We start from the raw sequence: 14,895 nt of genomic DNA, 5'->3' as shown, positions 1-14,895 counted from the left end.
CCAAATTCGTAAATAGGCATATAACTTCTAGTAATCACAATATCTCACAAAAATAAACATATCACATAGAGTGCTCATCAACATATGCTAACACATGAGTTCATGCTGAGGTATTCTAACATGAACAGGACTGAGTGTAATAATGATTTACGCTCTAGTACTACAATCACATAAAGACTGGTGCTATGCGCATCACATATGAGTCCTAATTGCCTATAGCAATCTAGGACAAAACTGGTACCTACAATGGATCCAAAGTGAGCATACAGTGCGATGTGAACATACACGTGAAAGACTAGCCTGGGCGAGTCCTAACACCAATGCAGCATACGATGAGCAGATAATGTAAATATGATCATGCAATGGTAAATCGATAATTCAATAACCCTAGTCAATGAAATACTATTCATAACCATAAATACTATTAAAGCATCCATACTAATACGCATACATATGCATCCCGTAGGACGTAGTATAATTACATGAATTTTGTCAATAGGGTAATTTTATATATGTTACCCTAATCTAGGTGTGATGTAGAAAATTCTTTTTCAAATATATTAATGGAAACTAACAAATATATATACTATATAGAAGAAAAGGCCCACTCACAAATCATGTCGTTGGGTCGAACCCGCCTCGTGGGCATCGATGATCCTTGCAATGCGCTTCATCTAGAAACGAGACCATTTATGTAAATGTATAATGTACTAACGTATAAACGCGTTTTCGTACAAAGTACGGCTAATAAATAAACTATTTTAAAATGGTAGAATTTTGGAAAACAGAGAGCAGTTTAAATTTGGATTCAGCACATCGAGAAACCTAAGGAGGGACCTCGGGTTCCTTCACACGCCGGTCATCATGTGCGCCACATACCTTCCTCATGATTTCCAGATTTTGCATATTTTCTTCCCAACTTTCAAAGCTCATCTCGAGCTCGATACTTAACCAAATTCAACATAATTTATATGGAAATGAAGCTTAGCATGAGAGGAACAAATCCATACCAAGATTAGGCTGAGTAGTGGTCGGCGTTGGCCAAAAAAATAACCTGAAAGTGGCCTGACAGCCACGGCCTAAATTTTCCAGAATCTGGGGAAGTTCTTCATTGAGATGTTTATGTATCAAACCTCACCAAATCAGACATCCAGCGTCAACATTACTTCTGAATCATTATAGGAGGAAGGGCATAGGTGATCTAAGGCTTACCTTGATCAGAAGAACTGGAAATATTGTCGGAGTTCGCGAGATTGGGTGGTGATGGTGTTGTGCATCAGTGAACCGAGAGGGAAAAGGATGAGAGAGAAAGTTTGTGAGGGAAGACGACGAGATGAAGGACGAGGTGGTGTGATATTGCTTGCCAAAATGGCCATCGTTGTGAGTGGTTGGCGATGGTGTTGGCTACTGCAACTTCTCGGTGTTTCACTAAAAGAAAAGAAAGTTAGAGAGAGGTCGAGAAAAAGATGAGAGGAAAGAGAAAAAACAAACGAGAGAGACAAAGTGGTATGGTGACTTGAGGACTCGCCGGAGTACGCTAGTTAAATGTGGCTAACGATGGTGATGGCCATTCTCTACACTTGCAGAGAGAGGTAAACAGGAGGGAGTTGAGAGGAAGCATCCACGTTGATTATGATTTGTTGCGAGGCCTGCTACAAATGGCTGGTTCAACTGAGCTCGCCGGAGAACGTAGCATACGGCGATGGGGCTCGCTTGCCCTGCGTTGCACAGAGAATAGAGAGAGAGAAAGAGTTCGAAAATAGAGGTGAAGGATGAAAGACGAGAGAGATAAACAGGGCTGGTCTAGAAATTTTTTAGGCCCAAGGTGACGCCAAAAAATGTGCCGTCACTTTATATAAGAAAATTATTTGTTTTCACATGTAAGACAACAATAAAATTATACTTACAAAAACACTTCAAACTTAATAATTTATAAACACGGAAAAACTAATTTATTTTGTATCGTAAGAAGGAAACAAAAAAATTTCGGGTTTACAAGTAGATAGATATGAGTTTTGTTTTCTATCTGAACTTTTAAAGTGTTTTTGTATAAATCGTGAGGTGTTTTTTCTTATTTACTAACCTTGTCAATATGGGACTAAAAAAATAATGATGTTTTTGAGTCTTTAGTTGATATGCATAAGTAATAAATGGGTACTAAATTAAACTTTTTGATGTCACGTCATATGATTTGCAAATTTGGTCTAAAAATTTGGTCAACGCATGACTCTTTGTTGAATATTAGACTTGAATTTGAATAAATGTTTAAAAATAACAACCCATATAGCTACTAGCTACTAATTAAAAATAAATTAACCAAACAAAAATTCGTAAAAATTGAAAATAATAAACACTCACTTAGCATTTCGAACTTAGGAGCTCTCATTAATTTTAAAACCATTGATTCTAATTAAACTTCTTGATCATTTAGTCAAATTTTATATATTTATACTCTTATAATGAAAAGAAATTTGTAAAAATTAAAAAAAAATAAGCACACATGGTGTTTTGAATCCAAGACCTCCTCATTAATTTCAAACAACAAAACCACCAATTCTGGTTCAATTTCTTTGTCATTGAACCAAATTTTATAAATTTATACTCTTATGAAAACATATGTAAATATGTCACCTAATAATTTTGGACCCCGAATAGTCACCCTGCCAACACTGGGCTTGGACTGGCCCTGGAGATAAAGGTGAGGGAATCCGAGAGAGTATGGGAGAAGAAGTGACACGGGGACAAAGGGATAGGAGACCCACGTGGGTGGGTCCCACCATGCAGAAAATCCTACACGAAAAATATTAAAATGCCATTGAACATCTTAAGTCCGTAAAATTTTAACCGTAACTCCGGTTTCGATTCCTTTTGCACCTAGGCATTCGTACTGTTGAGTACTTCAAGAATACAATAAAATAGTAACTCGCACGTGTCACGAAAAGACAGTCAACGATCTCGTCTTTAGGGGCATTTTCGTCAATTTACTCTTTTAAATTTAATAAAATCGTAAAATTAGGGACATGTTGAAATCCTAGGGGGTGAGGTTGGATTTTTTTTAGTCTTGGTTATATATACTTTTTGCTCTCAAATCTCATAAAATCCACAACTTGTTGAAATCCTCCAAAATCTTAATTTTTTTAATACACTTAGATTTGGATGAATTTTAAAATCCTTTAAAATCTTTTAATTGATTACACCTAGATTTAAATGAATTCTAAAATCATTTAAAATATTTTAATTGACTACGCTAGGATTTTAAAATCTTTCTAAATGCTCTCAAATCCGAGTTTAACTACATACCCCTAACTAAAAAAAGGAGCACATAAAATAATCCTCTCATCCAAGTTCCAACATCCAAAATTGCCTTGCAAGAAAATGGCTATTGCAGCTTACTCTGTTCAGACTGCTCTCTCGTTCAAATCCCTCATCATCCCCGAACCCATCAAACCTCATAACCACCACCACTCGGAGCCCCACCTCCGAACCCAGAAACCCATCTCGGCCGTCCATGCCGCCGACCCTTCAAAGTCCTCCGAATCACCCTTCAAACCACAACCCAAATGGACGCTGGATAGCTGGACGGCGAAGAAGGCGATGCAGCTTCCTGAATACCCAGATCAGCAGGAGCTGCAGTCGGTTCTCAACACCCTCGAGAGCTTCCCGCCGATTGTGTTCGCCGGAGAGGCGAGGAGCTTGGAAGAGAAACTGGGTCAGGCTGCTAAGGGGCAGGCCTTCCTTCTTCAGGGCGGTGATTGCGCAGAGAGCTTCAAGGAATTCAATGCTAACAATATAAGGGACACCTTCCGTGTGCTTCTTCAGATGGGTGTAGTGCTTATGTTTGGTGGCCAAATGCCTGTTATTAAGGTCATGGCTTTCCTCCCTCTTTCTTTCTTCCATTTTATTATTTTTGTTCTTCTAAAACCAACATGTATTTTAATCATTTCTGTTTAAATATTGAGCTTCTTTTTTTAAATTTTTGAGGAGGCATGCTGGGATTTGTGTTCGTTGGGTTATCTGAAATTTTGGTTATGGGCGTATGATTGTTTTAGGCCTTTAAAAAAAAAAATTTAATTGATGGAATTAGAATGCATTGGTAGGTAGAATGCTAATTGAATTTTAAGAACCAAACTCGTTAATGATACATTGTTGAGGATTGGGATAAGGCTTTGTTGATTTTGATTGAGGACTCGTAGTTCCATCCGTGTTTCAGAGACGCTCTATTGGGAGTTTGGATACTTTAGTAGTTTGAGGACCTTAGTCTTGGGATCTTTGTTCTTCCACACGTTCTAAGAGGAAGGAGAGTAAGGCTATGAAAGGAGTCCAACCACCAAGCCTTTATGTTTCATTTGTCTCGCCTGGTCCTTCGCCCTCTTCTGGGTGTGTTAGATTCCAACATTTTCTCCCTCGTTGTACTCAACTTTGTTATTCTCCAATAATACAATATTGTCTTTCATAAAAATAAAAATAAAAAGAACCAAACTTGTTATTTTTCATTTTTTTTGATATTTTGGTTCCCTATGGTAGAACTGTAATCTTAGAAATGAGTCATGGTAAAACTTTTCTAATCTGTAATTATTTGCCGTTGAGTTTTAACTGATTGATATAATAATTATTAATGTTGGTGAGTTTGAGTGACATAAATTATGGCTATGATAATTTAGGTAGGGAGAATGGCTGGCCAGTTCGCAAAGCCAAGATCGGATCAATTTGAAGAGAAAAATGGTGTCAAGTTGCCTAGTTACAGAGGTGACAATGTCAATGGTGATGCATTTGATGAAAAAGAAAGAATTCCGGACCCCAGCAGGATGATTAGGGCTTATTGCCAATCTGTGGCAACTTTGAACCTCCTGCGGGCATTTTCAACTGGAGGCTATGCAGCCATGCAGAGAGTCATCCACTGGAATTTGGATTTTACAGAGCATAGCGAGCAAGGGGATAGGTATGGTTCTTGCTCCTTTATAGTGCCAAACTTCTGTCCTCACTATTTAGTAACCACTTTGTGTTTCACACATCATCACATATGATATCTTAAATAGACTTTTTTTTTAAAGTGGTGCTGAATATCAGTGAAGTTCCGGATAATATAATTCATGCTGGAAGGCCCCGAAAGCCATCTAGTGATGTGGGCTTGATTGTTTTGATGACCTCATTTAGGTGGTTGAGTCCTTTTTCTACATCTAGCTTAACTGCGTATGTGTATGATAACATGAGAGTGCATTCTTTAGGATTCCAAACATGCCCTAGATCATGTTATTAGTTTGTCTTGAGCATCACACTTAAGTTTAATGATGTTTTTTAATAGAGTAGAATTTATTATGAGCGGAGAAGGGAACAAATAGTTGAGATGACAATGAGGAAGTATGTTCCATACTTGAATAATGTTTCAACATGTGTATTTCCAAAACCTACATACTTTGACTTCTGTGTGGATTAGTTTGCAGTAGCTTAAGAGTTCAACCGAGTATCTTCAATTTCCAGTACTAGGGAAAAAGTTTAGGCTTAACCATAAAATTGACCTGGCTCAATAGATACCGCGAGTTGGCTAACCGGGTGGATGAGGTCCTTGGATTTATGGCTGCTGCTGGACTCACAGTTGACCACCCAATCATGACCTCAACAGAGTTTTGGACATCTCATGAATGCTTGCTTCTGCCTTATGAACAAGCACTTACTAGGGAGGATTCTACTTCTGGGCTTTACTATGACTGTTCTGCTCACATGCTTTGGGTTGGGGAACGCACCCGTCAACTCGATGGTGCACATGTGGAGTTTCTGAGAGGAGTTGCTAATCCCCTTGGCATCAAGGTATCCTGCACTTCTGCTTTCACTTATGCTCTAAAAATTACTTTTTTTTTTTATTTCTGATACTAAATTCCTTTTCATTTGTTATTTTGTATGAACAAAATTAATGCAGTTATTTATGATGAACTTGGAAGTCTTAGTTGAATAACTTGGTTTGTGACCGTGAACCTGATAGACATATTTCTGTTTCTCCTACCGGAAAATGTAGGTGGTGTATGATAGATTGTATTGTGATGCAGGTGAGTGATAAAATGGATCCACATGAACTTGTTAGGCTCATAGAGATCCTAAACCCCAAGAACAAACCAGGAAGAATAACCGTAATTGTGAGAATGGGAGCTGAGAACATGAGAGTGAAGCTTCCTCATCTGATCAGGGCAGTTCGTGGAGCTGGTCAAATTGTCACTTGGGTTAGTGACCCTATGCATGGGAACACTATCAAAGCTCCGTGTGGACTCAAAACTCGTTCCTTCGATGCAATACGGGTATGATGTCATAAATTTACTCTTTCACACTTGCCACTTGTTTTCCTTGCGCAACGGTTTTGGACATCGCACAAATTCGCTATTCTGTCAAAATGTGCACAGTCAAGTAAGTCTACCAATTTCTGCAGTCAGCTAAGTCTATTTCACACTTGCCACTTGTTTTCCTTGCGCAACGGTTTTGGACATCGCACAAATTCGCTATTCTGTCAAAATGTGCACAGTCAAGTAAGTCTACCAATTTCTGCAGTCAGCTAAGTCTACCAATTTCTGCCTTAGTTGAAAATAGTTTTTTCACAAAAAAATATAAGTAAAAATGGAAAAATAACTGCATTCCGTGAAGTGAAAGGTATGATTTCTTTTCCAAATAAAGTAATTTATTTATTTCTAGGATTTTATTTCACTCCATTGAGAAGAAAATGCTTGAAGTGCTGGCCATTCATAAATGGCCCGATTGATTGTTAGTTTGCTGGAAAAACTACTAGTCAAATGCCTAATGATTTATTTTTGAGCAGTTGCTCTAATCATTGCACATCGTATGAAATGAATGAATCCGTGATTTGGTCAAAACAAAGAAATTCCCTTCCGATGCGCTTGAACACCAACCACCATTGGTAGTTTTGTTTGCTGCAGTAACACGTCCAACTGTAATAGGAGCAATGATCGTATTGTTTTTTAACTCTCAGGCTGAGTTGAGAGCGTTCTTTGATGTCCATGATCAAGAAGGAAGCTACCCAGGAGGTGCTCATTTAGAGATGACAGGGCAAAACGTGACGGAATGTGTAGGAGGTTCACGAACTATAACGTATAATGATCTGAGTTCACGGTACCACACCCATTGTGACCCAAGGCTCAACGCTTCCCAATCTCTTGAACTGGCCTTTATCATTGCAGAGCGACTACGGAAGAGAAGGCTCGGATCGAGGCACTTTTCAGCGTCTGCTGTTATATAGGAGGTTCTGGTTTGTTTCTTACTTGAATGTATATTTGTTAGAAAACCATGGGGAGGTGTATGTATTAACAGTGTAAGATAAATAACGCATCGGAAAATACACGATGAAAGAAGCGTTTAGATCCAATATAATAAAAGAAAATGAGGTTTTTGCCTACAATTTGTATATCACGTCAATTACATGCTTAGTTAGCTAGAAATTATGCTTAGTTGTTCACTTGATTGTAGAAATGTTTGTGTAAATTGTTGGTTTCATACTTCCATTTTTTGTCTCGTGTCGAAAGGAAAACATGAGGTAAGGTTAACTTCAATGTTCCGTTCTGTTAAAAAGTAAATTCTTTTAATTCATGTCCAATTCAATATATTTGCACCACCTAAGAAATTGAAGGCTCGGTTGGAAAGAGTTTGCTGCCATTTTTTACTATTGTATGCTTACATGGCAATTTCGACACCTTCTTTGGAGATGCTCTAAATAGCAAGAGAAGGAAACAGGAATCAAATCAACTAGTTCCTCTAGTCGATCTGATTTTTAAATTTTAGATATTTAGTTTTCCTTAATCTCCTTATCCATACTTCAATAGACAAAAAACTCAAGAATTCAAATAATTCAAGTTAAATATGGCCTACTCTTCTCCCCAAGGCTTCCATTGGGAATCCACATCTACCGCCACAACCGCAGCCCCACCAAGTATTCAGCCGTTTCCACGTGAAACCTTTTTATCTCAGCATAATCTAAACTGTCCATATTTGATCCAACGGTGTCGAAACGCTGCGCACATAAGCAGCAGCACATACAGCGTTGCGCATTTGAGATTTTGCCAGAAGAGGATAAAGCTCGACCCCATCGTCACCCACACACAAACACAGAGCTCATTACTTTCACAACTCACACACACGCAGAGATCACAACCATGGCGCAAACACTGGCAATGCCTCTGGCACCCTCCCTCTCTGTAATCTGCAATGGAAGGAACCTTAATCCCCTCTCCAACACCCTCTCCTTCCCAATCAGACCCCCCAATCAGGTAAATTTCACGTTTTAAATTCTGGGTCGAGCTCAAAATTTCATGGTCGAGCTCGAAGTTCATGGGTCTCGCCGATTTCCGCGCAGGTTGGCGGCTTGAGCATCAAATGCGTGCGTGTTGGCGGAGTTGAAATCCCCAACAACAAAAGGGTCGAGTACTCTCTTCAGTACGTTCATGGAATTGGGCGTACCAGGGCGCGAACAATCCTAATCGACCTCAACATGGAGAACAAAATCACCAAAGATTTATCGGAAGAAGAACTCACCATTATCCGAGATGAAGTCTCCAAGTACATGATTGAAGGAGATTTGGTAAACCCTCAAAACTTTAGGCTTTTGCTCCCTGCCATTGGCGTTAGATGAGTTTAAATTTCGATATTTGTGTGGTAGATAGATTAGGCCACCTTCGCCTCTAACCGCAATCAATTGCGGTGGTTGGAGCAGAATGCCCCCTTATTTTGTTCGGGTTTCCCTTTTCATACAATGGATATTATTGTGGCGGTATCTCAAGTCAATCAATCACGTCCTAACTTTCACACGTGGGATTGCATGACTGGTTTGGGATATGGCCACCGTTTCCATTGGATGGAAGTTTTATTGGGATTGTTTTGGTGTTGCAGAGGAGGTTCAATGCCTTGAATATAAGGAGACTCAAGGAGATTCAGTGCTACAGAGGCATACGCCACAGTCAGGGATTGCCTTGCAGAGGACAGCGCACCAAGAACAACACTAGGACTCTGAAGGGTAAGAGGGTCACAGTTGCTGGAAAGAAAAAGGCCCGTTAGGTAATCGAATGGGTTTTCGATTCCTTTTGTAATTGGTAATGAATTCCATTGTCTGGATTTATGCTTTAGTATTAATACAATTGTTCTCATCGCGTTTGGTTGATCGAGTTGTGTTCTCGCCTTTGGAAATGTAGTTTGGCTCATCAATGTATATTGAGCATTTTATCATGACTGTGTATCTCGGTGTGCTTGTTTGAGCTAAATTATCATAGGATTGTCAAATGTTGAGAAGGAATGTTGTCTAATCACTTGATCACAATGTGAAGTAGATTCTTAACTCGTTAGAACGCGATGAAATTTAATCACAAGCGATGAACTTGCTGGAATTGTTTACAGAATCCAGAGGCGTAGTTTCTCAAATCATAAAAATCCTTTCACTAGCATGCTTCGTTGTTTTGTCCTGCTTGTACCGGAATTTGTACTCCGAATCATGTATGATGGGTTTGAAGTGTCAAGCATGTGAGAAACTAGGCCTCCTTTTCTCCTACATTACATCAGGTATCATGTACGAAGTTTTTGCTCTTTGGTTTATATGTGGAGAACAGTTTATTTGACATGAGTACTGACATCTTGTACTTATAATATTGAGACCCATGGAGGGAAAGTACTACACGTTCTGATATTATTTGCATTATAAGTCACCGTAACAATATACCTAATCACTCCCCGAGTAAAAAGTTTTAATTGTGAAGGAAATACAGATGATACTCTACGTGTTTTTATGCAAATGGTGGAAATTTTTAATTTTTAAGTTATTAACATTTTAATGCACATAACCCATCATTTATATAAAAACATGTAATGTATCACTTCGTGGGACGATGATATTGAAAAACCTTTCCTCCAGGAGATGCTAACTCATCATTAAGCTTTCCTTTACACGGCAAAATACAAACTCTGATCGCCAAAAGCGAAAGACATGCTCATAATGACATTCCCACCATCCTTTCGTCTTTTACTTTTAAGATATGGAATGTTAGGAAATCAAATTTTTTAAATTAAATTGTAAATCAAATGATATATCATCAATAAAAATACAAGCACGTGAATCGATATTTAATTAATAATTCAACATCTACAACCACACCATTTAGTTTATAAATTTGATCTTTTTAGTATTACCCAACATTTTTCTCTTTAGTTGAACTACTTTCCGATAAGCATTTTATCTCCATTTGAATTTTTTTTCTGACGTTTTTTATAAGAAAATTTAGGTTTTAATTCCTGGTGATGAGATTTTATTAATTGAAACGGTGTCTTTCAAATTTTTTATAAAGTTCTTCAACTTCTTTCCACATCAATCATTATAAATTTAAAAATTTTTCAATAAATTAAAAGGAAAATTTGTGAAAAATGTTTGAAAATTTTGAGTTTTAACGAAAATGATAAAATAAAGGGTAAAGTAAATAGTACCAAAATTGACTTTTTAATGTAAAAATGTGGTTTTTCGTTAAAGTAAACAGTATCGGAAACTTTTCGTTAAAGTTTCCTAAATTAAATTCTTAAATTTCTATATTTTTGGAATCTACAAAAGAGAAAAGTGAGACAATATATTTTTATATTATGTACTTATGTTATGTGCACAATATTCTTTTAGGGTTTTTACCATAAATGATCACTGAAATTGATCAAACTCATAATTTTGTTTTCTTACTTTCAAAATCTATCAATATCGTTCAGACATTCACTACCCCACATCAATTTGGTCCTTCTGTCAAGATTCAACCAACTATTCTGTTAGTTTGTATGTGGGACCCACAAATCCAATGGAATGGTGACATGTGGATTACACAAAATAAGGGTTTTTATCACAAATTGTCCTTGACGTTGATCCAACTCTTTATTTTGGTCCCTAAGTTTCAGAAATCGATAAATTTGGTCCCTGACCTTCAATACCACACTTCAATTTAATCATTCCGTTAAAGTTTCATCAATACTTTTTGTCCCACTAATCCAATCATATGGCACCACGTGGATTCATTATGAGAAACCCTTTTTTTTCTTTTTTTTTCTTTTTTTAAGATTTAAAAGTAAAAGTAAAATAAAAAAAGTAAAACCAAAACCAAAGAAAAAAAAGTCATCGTTGTCTTCATCAAGTATGTTACAAAAGAAAAAGAAGGTACTATGACACCACTAAAGTACTTGACCTCCTGAACTCACTCCTCATTCTCTATAGTTGGTTATAGTCCTATCAAATTTGAATTGAATTTGTATTTGATTTTATCGAATTTAGATTGAATGTTTTCCAATTGGGGTTGTGGGATACGAGAAAAATGTCAACGCGAAATATTCATCCATTGTTTCACTCTTAAAAAAATAGCTTGTTCTAGTTAATCCACGTGGAGTCATAAATTGAATTAGTGAGATCACATCAGCACACAAACAAAAAAGATTGATGAAAATTAAATGGAAGGGTAAATTGATGTGAAAGTCAAGGACCAAATTTACTGATTTTTGAAACACAGGGATCAAAATGAGGAGTTGGATCAATATCAGGGACCATTTCCAATAAAAACCTTTATTTTGTGTAATCCATGTGTCCCCATTTTATTGGATTTGTGGGTCTCACATACAAATTAACAGAATAGTTAATGAAATCTTAATAGAATGACCAAAATGATGTGGGGTAATGAATGTCAATGACGACATTAATTGATATTTAAAGTGAATGATTAAAATAATAAGTTTGATCAATCTCAAGGATCTTTTTGTGATAAACACTGTTTTTATTCATATTATGCCACCCACATGCCAAAATTTTAGTCTTCGGTACGCATAATACAAGGAATATATGCCACATTGATAGATTATAATAAATTTTGGAAACTGTTATTAGTATTTCAAAATTTTCATTCTACACTCCTTATAAGTGTATTTTTCTTTCTAATTATAGAAAGTCTAGAATATCAAATGAGATCTTTAGGGTACTAGTAACAATTTCCTAAATTTTAACAATCTAATTGTAGGTTTTTTTTTCGTCTTACTTAAAAAATTTTATATTATAAAATAAACAATCAAATCGTTGAACTTTGTTACAAAATAATTTAATAAAATAAATGTCAAAAAGTATGGAGAAAACATTGATCTCCAATCATGTCACATCAAATAGACATTTGTAAAAAATATCATAGAGTAAGTCATTTAATATCACAATTTAATAATATTTCTCGTTTAATTATATTCTTATTTATTTGTACTTAAGAAATTTTATATTTGGCAAAATGATTGTTATTACTACCCCTTATAAAGCATAACACTCTCCTGTTTCCTTAACGTAGTTTATATTGTTTGTCCAAAAAAAGGTAAACTGCCCCATTTGATCCCTTAAATTATTACTTCAGTTAAAATTGATCCCCTAATTATTTTGGTGATAAATTAATCCCATAAACCATTTGAATAAGCCAATTAATCACTTATCGGTAGATTTCATCCACTATTTCATCAAATTCGTCATTCTTTCATCAATTTTTTACTTGTTAATTATAACAAACAATATTAATTATGACATCAAACATAATAATGTGTAATGATATATGAGATGATCCGTTAAATGCTATATATTTTTGAACTATTTTATGTTCATATGTCGAAACTTTATAATATATAATTATAACTTGCAAGTAAAAATTAACAATGAAATAACTAATTTATCCCAAATTAATCTCGCAATCAGACAACGAGAGATGACTGATTTTAAATAATTCAAAAGTTAATTTACCAAACAAATAATTTAAAATTTCAATTTCAACTGATAGTTCCAAGAGTCGAACAGTAATTTACCTCAAAAAAAATATCATAAAATACTTCTACGACAGGAAAAAAATTCGCAAAAATTTAAAATCAGTAAGGTTTTAGTTACCAAGGTATTTTTAAGACAGGAAACAAGATTTACATGTCACGCAAGACGACAAACTTGAAGTGTGTACAAAACCCCCTAACCCTATCCACCCTCCCGGTACAACACATTTTATAATAATATATAATATTATAATAATATCTACACGATCACGTGCGCTACAGATGCTTGCCACGTCGGTCACACAAGCGGCTTGCATGCAGAGGTTTGCGGGTCCCACATGGCTGGCAATAGGAACCTACGCCCGTTTACCCCAACCGCGTTATAGCTCGCCCCGGTCGCCTTATCTACCAGGACCCGACCCGGATACCCGGGGTAGGCCCCGGTTCCGAAAACGCCGGTGCAGGCAGAAACGGCCTCGAGCGGCGCGCTGGCCGGCCCTTGGAAGTACCCATTGTTGTACGGATTGGTTACGGTTCCCGCCAAGAGAGTGGCGATGTTTATGATCATGCCATCAACTCCGACGTCGCCGTTCGGAGCCACTAACGGCGGAGTTTGCGGGCCGTAAATGGGCTGGTGAAAGGGCCAGGCGCATTGGCCGGGGCACTGGACCACCGAGTTCCCGACCCACACGTAAGCCGTCTTTTTGTCCCGGTTGGAGCCGTGGGTCCCGCAGCGGCTACAGAAACCGTCGACCGCCACGTCACTGGCAGTCAAAACAACGTTGATGGAGTTCAACGCATTGACTTTGCCGGCGAGGGCCACCAGGTGTCGGTTACGGAGGGACTTTCCGAGAGAGTAGGCCTCGTGGAGGATTTGCCTGCCGACGACGAGATTGGTGGCGCCGCCCCTGTACTTCTCGGTGGTTTTCCACCAGGAGGAGGCGGAGGGGAGTGGGGAACGCCGGGGGGCGAGGGAGTGGATGAAGTCGATGATGATGGACCGTTGGATAGGGGTGAATCTGCCGTACCAAATAAGATTGACGGTGATGTTGCCCTTAAGAAGAGCGCCGTTGTGGTACTTGAGCACCAGTGGCTGCTCCTCCACTAAAGCGCCAAAACCGGGCTTCGCCACCAAAAGGAGGAGCAAGAGAGCAGTGGCAAAATGGTAAATAGGATACATTCCGAAGGACGGTGAGGATTTAAGGCTTCTCTTCGGGAGTAGGGCGAAGGGGGGGGGGGGGGAAGAGAGAGAGAGAGGGAGGACGATTTGGTGAATTTGGTTTGGGTTGGTATTTATATCCGGACGATAAGGAAGACAGCTGTAGAGAGCAAAGGTGTCACAGTCTCTGGCTTCCACGTGGGAGTTGGTGATTGGACCTAGAGGGCTCTGGAGACCCTTGGGTTTGCCTGGCTGTAAGATTTATCGTAATAATGTTATTCATATTATATTTTTATATCATATTTATATATTATTTTATATAACATTTGATATGATTCATATCATTTAAAAAAATCCTAGAAGAAGAAGAAGAAAAACTTATTAATACCACATCATTTAATTAACTAGTTTATTAAATAATAAATTAAATTTAAAATTTTGATTAATTTAAATGATATAAATGTCTACATTAAATATCATCTAAAATAATATAAAAATATAATAGGAATAGGGAGTGACGTGGGTGGTGGTATAGAGTGCAGAGTGGTTTGTTCCTGGCACTTGATGCTGACTTTATGCCGTAGAGACTCGTGACCCCGCATGCGCCTAGGTATTCATGCCTATCTCTCGCCCTCTTATTTATATGGGGAAACTGATAAAAAAGTAGATATGTTGGATTATGACCGTATTTTTTTGTTTAATTTATTTAATTTAATAAATAAACATAAAAACTATGTTTAAAAAAAATGGTTGGATAAGTGTTAAGCATATTCTTATAAAAGCGGAATTCTTCTTAAACTCTGTCCTTACATATTTTTGACACAATTTTTGTATCAAATATTATAAAACATGATACTAAAAATATGAAGTGTGGAACGTTTATATAAAGTCCCTTTTTGAAAGAGTGCATTTCTCAAATAGTTATGTCAAAGTTATATCATATTATATATGTG

General features: G+C 37.3%; 3 protein-coding genes across 3 annotated transcripts; 2 read left to right on the top strand and 1 right to left on the bottom strand.

Moving 5' to 3' along the window:
- The first annotated feature begins 3,301 nt into the window (after positions 1-3,301).
- Positions 3,302-7,396, top strand: LOC137724476 (phospho-2-dehydro-3-deoxyheptonate aldolase 2, chloroplastic). Its single transcript, XM_068463217.2, has 5 exons — positions 3,302-3,864; positions 4,662-4,939; positions 5,529-5,805; positions 6,042-6,287; positions 6,971-7,396. Exons 1-5 carry the CDS (start codon positions 3,376-3,378, stop codon positions 7,235-7,237), a joined length of 1,557 nt encoding a protein of 518 aa, XP_068319318.1. The 5' UTR covers positions 3,302-3,375; the 3' UTR covers positions 7,238-7,396.
- Positions 7,397-8,032: 636 nt separating this feature from the next.
- On the top strand, positions 8,033-9,290 carry LOC137724477 (small ribosomal subunit protein uS13c). The gene is made up of 3 exons (XM_068463218.2): positions 8,033-8,261; positions 8,348-8,572; positions 8,881-9,290. Exons 1-3 carry the CDS (start codon positions 8,148-8,150, stop codon positions 9,043-9,045), a joined length of 504 nt encoding a protein of 167 aa, XP_068319319.2. The 5' UTR covers positions 8,033-8,147; the 3' UTR covers positions 9,046-9,290.
- Positions 9,291-12,878: 3,588 nt separating this feature from the next.
- On the bottom strand, positions 12,879-14,042 carry LOC137725660 (protein EXORDIUM-like 2). Its single transcript, XM_068464430.2, has one exon. It carries the CDS (start codon positions 13,961-13,963, stop codon positions 13,082-13,084), a length of 882 nt encoding a protein of 293 aa, XP_068320531.2. The 5' UTR covers positions 13,964-14,042; the 3' UTR covers positions 12,879-13,081.
- Positions 14,043-14,895: the final 853 nt, after the last annotated feature.

The sequence above is a fragment of the Pyrus communis genome, chromosome 5, assembly GCF_041283825.1.
Source record: "Pyrus communis isolate YQ-2024b chromosome 5, ASM4128382v1, whole genome shotgun sequence".
NCBI lineage: Eukaryota > Viridiplantae > Streptophyta > Magnoliopsida > Rosales > Rosaceae > Pyrus > Pyrus communis.
This window is presented reverse-complemented; position numbering and strand designations above follow the sequence as displayed.

Coding starts and splice junctions, on each gene's coding strand:
- LOC137724476 (XM_068463217.2), top strand. CDS start 3,376: ATGGCTATTGCAGCTTACTCTGTTCAGACTGCTCTCTCGTTCAAATCC. Junction 3,865..4,661: donor GCCAAATGCCTGTTATTAAG/GTCATGGCTTTC, acceptor ATGATAATTTAG/GTAGGGAGAATGGCTGGCCA. Junction 4,940..5,528: donor CATAGCGAGCAAGGGGATAG/GTATGGTTCTTG, acceptor CTGGCTCAATAG/ATACCGCGAGTTGGCTAACC.
- LOC137724477 (XM_068463218.2), top strand. CDS start 8,148: ATGGCGCAAACACTGGCAATGCCTCTGGCACCCTCCCTCTCTGTAATC. Junction 8,262..8,347: donor CAATCAGACCCCCCAATCAG/GTAAATTTCACG, acceptor ATTTCCGCGCAG/GTTGGCGGCTTGAGCATCAA. Junction 8,573..8,880: donor ACATGATTGAAGGAGATTTG/GTAAACCCTCAA, acceptor TTGGTGTTGCAG/AGGAGGTTCAATGCCTTGAA.
- LOC137725660 (XM_068464430.2), bottom strand. CDS start 13,963: ATGTATCCTATTTACCATTTTGCCACTGCTCTCTTGCTCCTCCTTTTG.